The 14,393-nt window shown below is 36.6% G+C and overlaps 1 protein-coding gene across 1 annotated transcript; it reads left to right on the forward strand.

The window, feature by feature from the left end:
- The first annotated feature begins 2,356 nt into the window (after nt 1-2,356).
- On the forward strand, nt 2,357-2,737 carry LOC131598044 (uncharacterized mitochondrial protein AtMg00810-like). Its single transcript, XM_058870691.1, has one exon. It carries the CDS (start codon nt 2,357-2,359, stop codon nt 2,735-2,737), a length of 381 nt encoding a protein of 126 aa, XP_058726674.1.
- The last annotated feature ends 11,656 nt before the right edge of the window (nt 2,738-14,393 follow it).

Raw genomic sequence — 14,393 nt, forward strand, 5'->3', positions numbered from 1 at the left:
GAAAGGATCCAAAAGAATGAAGTTACCTAAGGAAAATATAACCTCATGTTGTAGGCATCCTTAGTAGCAACTCAGCTAAAACACCATTCATGGTACTTGGACTCTGGCTGCTCACGACACATGATGGGAAGAATGCATATGTTCCAAAGCCGGGAACTTAAGCCTCGTGGCTCCATAGGTTTCAGAGATGATAAAAAAGGGAAGATCATTGGCTCTAGAACAGTTGGTAACGATTCTCTCCCTTCTATTACTAATGTTTTACTTGTTGATGGATTATAACATAATCTATTCTCCATAAGTCAATTAAGTGACAATGGTAATGATATAATCTTTAATCAAAAGTCTTGTAAAATTGTAAGTCAGAAAAATGGCTCCATTTGTTCAATGGAAAGAGAAACAACAACATTTATAAGATCAGACTTTCTGATTTGAAAGAACAAAATATTAAATGTCTGTAAATGAAGAGCAATGAATCTGGCATGGTCGATTGAGTCACATTAGCATGAGAAGAATTTCTCAGCCAAAGAAGCTTGACTTAGTCTGAGGCCTTCTAAATCTGAACTCCTCTTCAGATGCTCTATGTGAAGCATGTCATAAAGGCAAGTTTTCAAAGACTACTTCCAAAGTTAAGAATGTTGTTTCTACCTCTAGACCTTTGGAACTTTTGCACATTGATCTTTTTGGACCAGTGAAAACTGCTTTTATCAATGGCAAGATGTATGGGTAAATATTCTTAAACACGAGGATGAGTCGCATTATTTGTTCTATACCTTCTTCTCACAAGTGCAAAACTTGTTGGATGCTAAGATTGTGAAAGCCAGAAGTGATCATGGTGGAGAGTTTGCAAATAAGCATTTTGGAAAACTCTTTGATGAGAATGGAATTTCCCATGATTTCTCTTTCCCTAAAACTCCATAGCAAAATGGAGTTGTAGAGAGGAAGAATAGAACTCTACTGGAGATGACCAAAACCATGATCAACGAGATTAACATGGCTAAGCACTTCTGGGTTGAGGCAGTAAACACATCATGCTATATTCATAACATGATCTCTATAAGACCTCTTCTGGGTAACACTCCTTATGAATTATAAAAGAACAGAAAACCCAACATTTCATATTTTCATCCTTTTGGATGTGAGTGTTTTATTCTTAATACTAAAGATAATGTGAACAAGTTTGATTATAAAGTACAAAAGTGTTTAATGTTAAGATATTCTTAACGCTCAATAGGCTACAGAGTGTATAACACTGAAACACAAATTGTTAAAGAATCAAATCATGTTAGATTTGATGATAATCTTGACCCTGAAAAGTCAAAGCTAGTTGAGAAATTTGCAGATCTAGAGATCATCTACTCATGTTCTGAAGATAAAGAAGTAGCTACAAAAGATTTTGAGACCAAAGACTTTAAAGTTGTTCAACCAGAAGCTGTTGAAGTACAAACTCCTATGAGAAAGCACAAACAAAGAGCCTCACACTCTGAAGAATTGATTATAGGAGACAAGATTAAACCAGTCAGAACCAGATCCTTATTCAAACCTTTTGAAGAGACGTTTTTGGGTTTGGTGTCCTTGATAGAGCCTACATCTGTTGATGAAGCGCTTCTGGACATTGAGTGGATTCTGGCTATACAAGAGGAACTAAATCAATTCTCCAGAAATGTTGTTTGAGATATGGTGCCTAGACCCAAAGGAAATCATGTTATTTGAACCAAATGGATCTTCAGAAACAAGCTCAATGAAAAAGAAGAAGTGGTAAGTAACAAGGCTCGATTGGTAGCACAAGGTTACAGTCAGCAAGAAGGGGTTGACTATAGAGAAACCTTTGCACCAGTTTCCAGGTTAGAATATATTCGTCTCTTAATTTCATTTGCAGTTAATCATAACATTATCTTGTATAAGATGGATGTTAAGAGTGCATTTCTGAATGGTTACATAACTGAAGAAGTATATGTACATTAACCCCTTGGTTTTGAAAACATAAGTTTCCAGAAAATGTTTTCAAACTTAAAAAAACATTGTATGATCTGAAACTAGCTCCTAAAGCATGGTAAGAAAGATTGAGTAATTTTCTCTTAGAAAATGATTTCACTAGAGGAAATGTTGATACTAACTTGTTCTGTAAAACATTCTTGTAGTACAAATATATGTTTAAGATATCATATTTGGTTTTCCTAATGCTACTCTGTGCAAGGAATTTGCTAAGTCTATGCAGGATGAATTCGAGATGAGTCTGATGGGAGAACTCATGTTCTTTCTGGGAATCCAGATAGATCAAAATCTAGAAGGGACGTTTATTCATTAGAGCAAGTACACCAGAGAACTTTCGAACAAGTTTGACATGTCAAAATACAAGATGGCGAAGACTCCTATGCATCCTACATGTATTTTGGAGAAGGATGGTGAAAGCAAAAAGGTAGATCAGAAAGTATACAAAGTTATGATAGGTTCTCTCTTATACTTGAATGCTTCTAGGCCTGACATATTATTCAGTGTATGCTTATCTGCTTGCTTCCAATTAGATCCTAGAGAATCTCACTTAACAGATGTTAAGAGGATTTTTAGGTATCTGAGAAGTACTACTAACCTTGATTTGTGTTATAGAAAATCCAATGAATACAAGTTAGTAGGTTATTGTGATGCTGACTACGCTGAAGATAGACTTGAGAGAAAAAGTACTTCTGGAGGTTGTCAATTTCTAGGTAATAATCTTATCTCATGGTCCAGTAAGAGATAGTTAACAATAGCACTATCAATAGCAAAAGTTAAGTATATAGCTGCTTCTGGATGTAGTACTTAAACCCTCTAGATGAAGATCCATCTAAAAGACTTCCAAATATATGTGTTTCTTCAAGAATTCACTCTTTCATAACATCGATGCTCTCTTCAATACCTCTAGACGTGACTCAATCTCAGTAAACCTCTCTAATATTTGGTGATATGAACATAGCTGGTTGGACCAATTGATAGGGAGAACATAATTTGCTAAGCATTATCTAGTCTATTTTGAATTCCATCCTAATGTATGTTTTCTCAAATATCAAGCTTCTAATGAGAATCTTCTTAAAGGATTGCTTGACAATAACAACCTCTACAAATTTCTAGCCTACTTAATCACTATAGTTTTGCAGCTTCATCTACCAATAACAACCTCTACAAATTCCATTGTAAATACAGACAAACAACTAATCATATTATAAGTTGTTTTCATAAACTATCACAAACAAAGTCTTACAAGCGTTTATGCCCGTAAATAATTGCAAATAAGCCTTGAATATGAGAGAGGATACTTCCTCAATCAAATTATTTAGATATATAGACAAAAATAAATTATTTAGATATATGTGAAAATATCAATACACATTTACCACATTGCAGTAGAACAATTTGTGGCACATTCATAGAATACCAAACTACAAGCATGCCCATGGTATATATAATACATATTTTTTTATAAAAAACAACTTTTTAACAAATTTACTTAAAAAATATTACATATATTTATAAATAAATGTATAAAATAAACCATCAAGAATTGCAATTACTAGAATTAACTAAAAAAAGAGTGAATTTTGGAGGAGAAGCAGGTTTTGGCGGGCGGCAGGCTTTGGCAGAGCGGGTATGGCGGGCGGCGGATTTTGGCGGGGCGGACTTTGACGAGCGGCGAGCCTAAAATTCCAATCCAACCCGCCATTTTTTGGCGGGTGCGCGGGCGGCCCGCCGGGCCACGACCCGTTTTGCCACCCCTACATATATACATATATACACACACACACACATATATATATATATATATATATATATATATATATATATATATATATATATATATATATATATATATATATATATATATATATATATATATATATATATATATATATATATATATATATATATATATATATATATATATATATAACGTAAGCTAATACTTCCTCCGATTTCAAATATTAGCAACAAAAAAAAATTTATATGGTCTTTAATATAAGCAAAAAAATATCAATATTTATTACATTCAATGTCACTATTCCAAATATACCCCTACAATTTTTTACATTTTAAATGTTTGCAATAATTTCTAAAGCAAAAAATAGGGGTAGAATTAGAAAGAGAGTAAAAATTAAATGCATTGAGACATTTTCCTTAAAGGGTGAATTTTTTTACAAATTTGCTTATATACTCTATTCACAAAACTAACTAAATGGTTCCCGATGAGTACAACGAATGTGGGGGGTGTTAATACCTTTCCCTTGCATAATCGACTCTCCAACCTTAATTTGGTTGAAACGGTCAATTTTTTTTTGTTCTTTAAAGATTTTATCAATGTTTTGCTTTTCTTTTTTAGAATAAATAAATTTCAGTGGCAACTCCTTTATATTTCTAGTACTTATTAGACTGAGTATTTTTGCGCCACGACAGTAAGATGATGTTACAAAACTGTATATTTTGTAGTAGTGTCAGTTCAAATAGATATCTACATACGACTATACTAACATACATATGCATGTGCAAACAAGCAGGCTCACGTACATAACTACATATGCTAGTTCAAAATCCTGATCAACATACATACGTCATGCCAACATATATATGCCATTTTAATTTGGTAGTACCGTATGTACACCCAACGTCAAGGTATGTACGCCCAAATTTGACAATTTAAAGAAAAATGTGATTTTTCATAAGGGTTTGAAATGTTGACAACTAAGGAAAGCACAATAGAGGCATTGAGAAAGCATTATTCAATGAATTTCTAGGTTGAAGCTTCTCAATTATTTTGTGTAATATTTTTTGTTAAATGTTTTCGTTCTTAGAATCACGAGCAGCTAAACTCATTAGTGGTAGGGATGAACTCTTCTTGTATTTGAATAACCTTATTCTGAATAAATTTTGCAATTAAAATTTTATTATTTATGTATGGTTTATTTTTAATTTGTGTTTAATGTGTTTTACTGCTTGATTGCCTATGTATCGTTTTATGATTATTCATTAGAACAGAAGTTCAACATTTAGTGTTTGATACAAATATCTTTGTTGTTTACCACCTAAGACTAGGAATGAACCTGTTAACGTCCGTACGCTCAAATTCGACTATTTAAAGGAAATGTGATTTGTCATAAGGGCTGGGAACTACGACGACTAAGGGGACTTTTGGAGGCTGAAAAATATATTAGAGACTTTGAGAAGGAACTGTTCAGCGAATTTCTGAGTTGAAACTTCACAATTACTTCTTTAAGTGTTACTTTGTCAAATTTCCATTCTTAGACTAATGAGTAGATAAACTCATTAATCTTAGGGAAGAGCTCTTGTATTCTGAATTAATATTTCAATTAGAATTTTATTATTCATATATGATTTATTTTTAATTTGTGTTTAATTCTTTTTAATGCTTGATCACATGTAAAACGTTATATGATTATTCGTTAGAACATATGTTCAACACTTAGTGCTTGATAAAACTATTCTTGTCACATTTATCTCTAGGACTATGGAAGACACCATGAAACTATATTATTCTTGTTAATAAAAAAACTTAATTTTATTTATAATTTACTATAGACCTAAGGAATTAATTTTGAAGTTAGGGTTTATTCACTAAGGAATTAGAAATAGACACGATTTGAAATTAGTAGTCACAACTGATAGTAAATTTCAGTAGCATGGTTAATATTGAGTACTATCGAAAAACAAAGTCAGTCTCATCCCAAACATTTTTAACCTTTTTATTTCATTTTAAGAACAATTAGTTTACTTTCTACTAGACATTCAACCAACCCAATTGAACTTTTTGGTAAATTGTTCAAGTTTTTAGTGGAGCCCGTCATGTGATTAGATACATCAGATTAAAGATCCCATGGATGTAAAATATTAGAAGACTTATCCTGAATTCTTAAAGTTGAAAGAGCGGAAAATACCATTTGTTGAATTATTCCGGGTTGTAGAGTACCACCGTTAGATGCACAAATAACATAAGGACTAGTGGAAGAATTTGTGGTTGCATGAAATGCCTGCACTGAACGATGTGTTGTTCGTGGAGGACGTGTGGAACAATCATAAATAATATGACCTTGTTGCTTGCAATAATTACATAACTTCTTACTGCAACTTCGAGAAATATGTCTAAATTGTTTGCAAGAAACATTGAATTTGACTCATATCATGGTCTTTACCTCTACTTTGAGCAGTTTATGCAACCGTAGCAGGCTCAGAAAGGACAACATCATGAGACAGGGATCCTTGAGTAGCAAGGCGTTGTTCCTCTCTGAGAAGTTCACCAATACATGTATCTAAAGAAAGAACAGGATTTCTATTCCACAAAGCACCTCTGACAACCTCAAATTTTGAATGAAGTTTCATGAGAAATTGATCTCTCCTACTAGTATTGTAGACCTCTTGGACATCCGCGAGAGAACTCTTGGGAACATCAACATGTATAATCGCAGAGTGTCATGTCCAAAAAGTCAAAAAACCATAATAAAATTCTTGAACAGACAAATTACCTTGTTTGTAATTGGCAATCTCGAGCTCCAACTAAAAACGCTTGGCAGTATTGTCTAGGTTATTGTTTACGGTGATTTCCGGTAAACAACCGCTAGTCCTCCAAACTATAAAATATACTTTGGTTACTCGCAGGATCGACTAGATTGATCCTAGGACATAGTCAAACAAATGTCTTTTGAAAGGATTCGATTCATGTTTGCCTGTTCTGACTTCGGGAAAAACTTGTTTTGTGATTCGATCTTATGAATGTTCACTTGAAACAACACTGGTCATACGAGTTAATACAACTTTCAAAGAAACATAAATAAAAGCATGTAAATTGCATAAAAAGTAAAGTGCAGAAATATAACATGCAGTAATGTAAAATGCAGGAATGTAAAGTGCCTCGAAATGAAAGTTTAGACGCAACGAAAGAAATTGTAAGAAGATAAATAACAGGAAGTAAATGGAAGCAGTAATAATGAAAAGATACTTGAATAAAGGAAAACACAAATGTATTTAAATTGATGTTGGTGTCATACGTACATTTCTCAGCGAACCCGTTCTCTAAACACTTGATACTTGAGTGATTTGTGAGTGATTTGTACAAAATGAACACACGGAATCCCAACATTAAGACCCTTATTTATACTAATTTCGACCCTAACGGTCCTATACTAATCTAACGCCACGTTTCCCACAAGAAAACCCTGGGATGCCATTTGTCTTTGTGCGGTTACACAAACTACTTCAAAATTCAAATCATCCCGCCTGAATCTTCTTTCGACACGTGGCAACGCAACCAGAATCGAGAATGCCACGAAGACACGTTCAGCCTCAGTACTTTACGTATTTCGCAAAAACGTTTAAGTCTTTTAAAGATATTCCTCTTCGAATTAGCTCCAAGTCTAACCATCTTTATTCCAACTCAAACCAACATCCTCGAAACATGGCCATCAGTAGCCATTTTTAAACTCAGAAATGGTCATCAGTAACCATCTTCCTTCGATTTGTAACTCTTCCAAGGATATTATTTCCAAACGAAATCCCCAGCCAACAAATTGCCCCGAATAAATGCCTATTTCGAAAAACAAGAGAAATAGGCGTTTCTTGTTATAATGAGATTTCGTTTTACTCACTTCTGAGAGTTCCAAGACAACTGACTAACGTCATAATCATTTATGGCTCTACTTTCAAAACGTCTTGTCATTTTCAAAGATGTCTTCTCAGAACTTACATTCTCACGTTCTGTCATTACCTCATGATCATTACTCCTATATACTAGAAGTAAAGCTAATAATTATTCGACCGCCGTTGGATTAAATCAACATCTGCCGCGTGTCTTTGACTTTTACCCAAAAGATTTGAAAGAGTTTCCATTAAACCTTTAAATACTTGAACTTCTACCCTCGCATAACTTCCACTTCTATTTTCTTTATCCTCAACACAGAAGAGAAAAATCTTCTTTGTCCTCTTTTAACCTATTTCTCAAATCAAATTCACTCATGGCGTCTTCTTCAAATGCTCTTCAACCCATTAAAAAATTCCAACGTCCTACACAGATAAAGAATCAAGAACACCTTCCAGACCCAAATGACGCAGAGGCGCGCGCTATCTAGGCTTCTCAGGTAATCATCCCTTTTGAACTTTCTGGAAAAACTCATGCTTTCATGGGCCCGTTACCAGGAGGAAATAACCCCTCTTTGAGTAAATTCTTCCCTGCCTATTACAAAACTAGGCCCTTAGTTAGCAAGAATAAGATAGATGATGAAGGTCACCCAGTCTCAGCTAACCCTGATAGCCCAAAAGAGACCTCAACTGAAACTCCTTTGGTCTTAGAGAAAATTAGGTTAAACTATGTAACCAATTTTGTGAAAGTCTTTAGGTCAATCCCTTTAGCAAAGGATCCTGAACTGTATTATGCTTGGCTAACGAAGGTAGAAAAGCAAAAAGCGCCTTTCTGGAAACAACTAGGGATTTATGATTTAATCCAATTATCCAAAACAGGTTTATAATATAACCAAACCATGTTAGTGGCGTCAGTTTACTTCTGGGATGCTTCTCACAATACTTTTCACCTCCCATGCGGGATGGTTACCCCTACACTCTTCGATGTAGCTGCCATTACAGGGCTTCGACCAACTGGGGAAACCTTCGACCCTAATTTCATGGATACTGACACCATCAATTTTAATGAAGCAACAGTCACCTATACTGCCTTCATTCAACAATACCACAACGAAACGGACCCAGACGTTTCTGACGAAGAACACATAGCATTTCTAGCACTTTGGCTCTCTAGATGCGTCTTTTGCTCTAGGTCCATACAAGTAGCAAAAAGATATATTTGCATGGCTAACCAGCTAAATGCTGGGATAAAGTTAAACATAGGCCAGTTAATTCTAGGATTTCTTTATGAGAATCTTGGTGAAGCAACGGACCTTGTTAAGAACTACAAAACAGGATCTCTTCTTTTCTTTATGAGGATCCCCCTGCATTGGGATTTGATTGCTACTTGATTCTCCAGTCTCCCTTGGCTTGTATTCCATTTGGGCTTTCTTCATCCTCTGGTGCCTTCTCCATTGGGATCTGGACATAGGATTTTTGCCTTTGTAGTTCTCCAACCTGTACATCTCTCGATTGGAAGTCTGGAATTGCTTCCTATATGCCATTGCAGTTCTTCCTCCTTGGTCCCAACTTCGCCATTTGTTGGTTCTGGCACCAGCTTGCATCCATCTATCCCTGGGTATGTCGGCAGGAACTTTGAATGTGACCCTTCGAGCTCTAGGGTGTGGGCTGTCAGGCCTCCTTGATGGGGTCCTGATATCGAACCCATACAAGTTGGGACGAAGTCCCTGAGTTTCTCGACCCATGTAGAGATACACACTTTCGAATGATCTTGCTAGTAATTCATCATAAACTGCTCCACACCTAGGGCACAATGCAATCTCAGAGTTATCGTTGTGACATCTGACCAAGAAACCCACCAAGCTTTCTTCAGTCCTGGGGTACACCTTCAGCAATAAGTTTCCTCCTCTCCAAGGCTGCTCCATTCTTTCTCGCAGGGCCCTCTCGAAATTGGCTTGAACCCTTCGATTTAGCATAACTGAACATCTTGGGCACATCAGCATTTTTCCACCATTTTTCACATGACAATCCCAGAGATAATCCTTCAGACTGTTCCCTCTTGGTGGGATTTCAATATTTCCTTTCTCCCTTATCAGCCATTTTTCTAGTTCTTCTATTTCAGATAAAGGCCGTCTAACATTGACCATGTTAACAACTGCCGGAGGAGCCTCAGAAATTCGTATCTGCTGAAGCTTCACTTTGAGGTCTTCAGTGGCCTCACTTGTTTTTCCTTTCAGATCTTCAGTCATCTCAGCATCAAAGGATTCTTCAACATCAGTATTGAAGATCGAATTGGCATTTAGGCTTTCAGTAGCCTGCTTTCCACCTGAATTTATCTCCGATTCAGCAGCATCAATTTCAGATACTTCTACCATGTTGACGTCAAGTGGTTCACACAAGTTAGTGTCAGCCACACTCAAAGGATTTGTGTCAACCTTCATATGGTTCTTGGTTTTGTCAGCGAATCTCAGACGTCCATCCTTGATAGCATTCTGAATTAGATCCCTGAAAAGAAAATATTGTGAAGTTTTATGGCCTAAAAAACCGTGATATTTGCAAAAACCTCGCTTCTTCCGTTGTTCTAACGGAGGAATTTTTAAATTGGGAGGTACTATCATCTGGCCATCTTTTACTAATAAATCAAATATTTCGTCACATTTAGTGACATCAAATGTATAAGTTTTCTTAGGAAATCTATCGCTTTTATCATTCTCTACTGGATTTTTTCCATTAGAAGGGGTGAGCAATTTGCAAGAATAAGGTGGCGCCTCTTTTAACTCAGCAAGATCTATTTCGACCTCTTCCATGTTGTATGAATCTTCGAACGGTTCGCCATCAACGTCGTCTGCTTCGACGTATGCTACTCTCTCCTTCTTATAACTTTCACTTGCTCTGGCCTTTTCTGCTTTTAATCGTTCGACTTGTCGAACCCTGTCTGCCAATTGGGCCATATCTCTTAGGTATTGAGTATCCAGTTTCTTTCGAATTGAATAATCTAGACCACCTGCAGCCATTTCAACTAATTCATGCCCTGGGACAGTCGTGAAGCATCTTGATTTCAAAAAACGGAACCTGTTTAAGTAATCATCTATAGACTCCGTGAACTTCCTCTTGATGCTAGCCAATTCTTTCAGACTTATCTTGGTTTGACCCATGTAAAATTGTTCATGGAATAATCTCTCCAAGTGTGCCCATGCATCTATGGAATTTGGGGGCAACGTAGTGAACCAAACAAAAGCATTTTTTGTTAGCGAACTAGGGAAGTATTTAATCCTTAAGTCTTCGTTCCCTGCTAGATCCCCTGCTTCCGTCAGATATCTGGCTATGTGCTCCACGGTAGACTCATTGGTGTCCCCTAAAAATTTAGTAAATTTTGGTACTTTGGTACCCCTTGGCAATTCTGTTTGCATGATATATTCTGCTATTGGGGATGTATAATTTGGGCGTCGAAGCCCGGTATTAAGACCATTGTTAGCCATTATTCTCTCTATCATGGCAGTGAGATTGTTCTCTGTTGCCAAATTGTCTCTCCTAACCCTATGGACCACTTCGTCAGGATGTTCGTTTCTTCTTACTATAACTAGATTAGGCTGTTGCTGGGCAACTGCTTGTTGGCCAACGTTAGTCGTTTGACTTCGAGTTTCTAAGTCTATCACTTGGTTTTGTTCGACTGGTGTTGGTCTAGGTGGCGGTGCAATGGCTCGAACTTGTTCTAGAATGGGTTCCCCTTCCTGATAAGTTGATTGGTTGTTCCTTCGTCTATTTTGTGGAACTCCTAAAAAATCTGCCATTTGATTTATTTGAGATGATATTTTTTGGAAAGTTTCCACATTATCCTGGTTAGTCCTGGCAATGTTTGTTGCTAACGGATTCAAGATGGAGCCCAATTCTTTAGCAAGAGTTCCTAACATATCATGGTTACTTGGATCCATTTCCTGTCGAAATGCTGCTTGACTACTTGTGGTAAAAGGGGGTACTTGGGCAGAGAAGCCAGTATTCTGTGCGCTTCGACCTATCGAACTGACATTCGGCGAAAATGTCGTCGGGTTAGTTTTAGTGTATGTAGGCCCTGATCCTCGTAATTCTGTCATATATGAATATGGCATTCCATATGGATTGTTGGGTCTCCAACCTTCGAAAGTCGATGATGGTCCTGGGGAAAATAACTAACTTGCAGCTTTTGTCGAGAAAGGTGGTATCTCGCTTGCGCTGATGATTGGAGGCGCGGTGGTCGAACTCGAAACGGGTACAGTCTCTGTTGTCCCTGTAGTATTTGCGGGTATCGCCTGGGAACTACCTATGGGTTCAGATCCTGTCGAAACTGGTATAGCCTGCGCCTCTTGAGTAGAAGTCGAAACGTGCGTAGAATTTGTCGCTAATGTTCCTGACCCTTGTGGGGGATCTTGATTTCCCCCTCCACTGGTCACATTGACCATTTTCTTGTTGTACCTTCGTTTAGGAACCGGTTGTGCACTGTTGGTTAATTTACAGTTCCTAAGGTTCATACAAGGTCTTGATATTTTCTAGACAAAACAAAACAATCAATTAATAACAATCTGTTTGACACTGTCCCACTGGGCGTGCCAATTTGTTTACGGTGATTTCCAGTAAATAACCGCTAGTCCTCCAAACTATAAAATATACTTTGGTTACTCGCAGGATCGACTAGATTGATCCTAGGACATAGTCAAACAAATGTCTTTTGAAAGGATTTGATTCATGTTTGCCTGTTCTGACTTCGAGAAAAACTTGTTTTGTGATTCGATCTTATGAATGTTCACTTGAAACAACACTGGTCATACGAGTTAATACAACTTTCAAAGAAACATAAATAGAAGCATGTAAATTGCATAAAAAGTAAAGTGCAGAAATATAACATGCAGTAATGTAAAATGCAGGAATGTAAAGTGCCTCGAAATTAGGGTTGGCAATGGATATCCATGGGCACGGATACTAGTCTTCCGCTACCCATCCGTTTAATAAAAATGATATCCATATCCGCCCCATACCCGTGTGGATATCTGCCGGGTGGGTATCCGTGATATTTTAAATATCCGTGGGTATTTACGGATATCCATGGATACTTTTTTTAATTGAAATTTACTAATTTTTTATATATTAAATAAAAATTTATCTTTTTATTAATGGAAAAGTATGTGTTATACAATTACTATATTAAATTCAAAAGCATCTTATAATGAATATTGATGTTGAAAAGATATTCAAGTATACTAATTTTAAAAGGATATTTAAGTGATTTTAATCACTATTAACGGATATGGATACCCGCGGGTATGGATACCATCAAATCCGTATCCGTACCCGTAAGTAAACGGGTAACTAAATATCCGTTTATAATACCCATGGATATCCTTTAAGCTATCCAACCCGTGCCCGTGACGGATTTTATCCGCGGATATCCGTGGGTATGGGTTTTTTTGCCATCCCTACTCGAAATGAAAGTTTAGACGCAACGAAAGAAATTGTAAGAAGATAAATAACAGGAAGTAAATGGAAGCAGTAATAATGAAAAGATACTTGAATAAAGGAAAACACAAATGTATTTAAATTGATGTTGGTGTCATACGTACATTTCTCAGCGAACTCGTTCTCTAAACACTTGATACTTGAGTGATTTGTACAAAATGAACACACGGAATCCCAACATTAAGACCCTTATTTATACTAATTTCGACCCTAACGGTCCTATACTAATCTAATGCCACGTTGCCCACAAGAAAACCCTGGGATGCCATCTGTCTTTTTGCGGTTACACAAACTACTTCGAAATTCAAATCATCCCGCCTGAATCTTCTTTCGACACGTGGCAACGCAACCAGAATCGAGAATGCCACGAAGACACGTTCAGCCTCAGTACTTTACGTATTTCGCAAACACGTTTAAGTCTTTTAAAGATATTCCTCTTTGAATTAGCTCCAAGTCTAACCATCTTTATTCCAACTCAAACCAACATCCTCGAAACATGGCCATCAGTAGCCATTTTTAAACTCAGAAATGGTCATCAGTAACCATCTTCCTTCGATTTGTAACTCTTCCAAGGATATTCTTTCCAAACGAAATCCCCACCCAACAGTTATAAATACGCTTCAAGTAGTTCCACATTTCTTGAGCAGTAGAAAAATATTACAAATTATTAATCATGTGAGGATCAATAGTACCGAGAATCCCAGTGATAATCTGAGAATCTTCTATTTCCCATGCATCAAAGTTAGTTGTCTCTATCGATGCCAAAGAGACATCGTCCAAGTGACTCCATAATCCTTTTCCTTTGACATACATCTGAAATTGAAATTCCCAAGCAGAATAATTCTTTTTGGTAAAACGAACACAAATACAATTTATTTCATTTTTGGAAGCCATAGAAGAAATATTGGCCATAAAAAGACTTGAACACAAAAAACTGAGGTGCAGCCCCCCACGTACCAATGTTTTTTTTTTTTAAATATTATTTCTTGGTTAATGTGCACTACCAAGAAGTGTAACAAACTACGGCTGCACGTAACAGTTGCTTAAGAATACTAATGAAACAAAACAAACGTGTAAGCCCTAACAAATGCTTGCGGACACCGAATAAGAATACTTGCCGACACCGAGACGAGATCACGACCAAACCGAACACGATTTGCAAACAAGGAGAAACAACGAAATTGCAACTTGTGAGCACTACCAAGAACGAATTCTAGAAACGATTCTAAGTATCAGAGATCACAATCACTAACTTAGAAGAGATTACCGAGAACCGAGATGATTTTCAGAGCAAC

This window comes from Vicia villosa, linkage group LG4, assembly GCF_029867415.1.
Source record: "Vicia villosa cultivar HV-30 ecotype Madison, WI linkage group LG4, Vvil1.0, whole genome shotgun sequence".
NCBI lineage: Eukaryota > Viridiplantae > Streptophyta > Magnoliopsida > Fabales > Fabaceae > Vicia > Vicia villosa.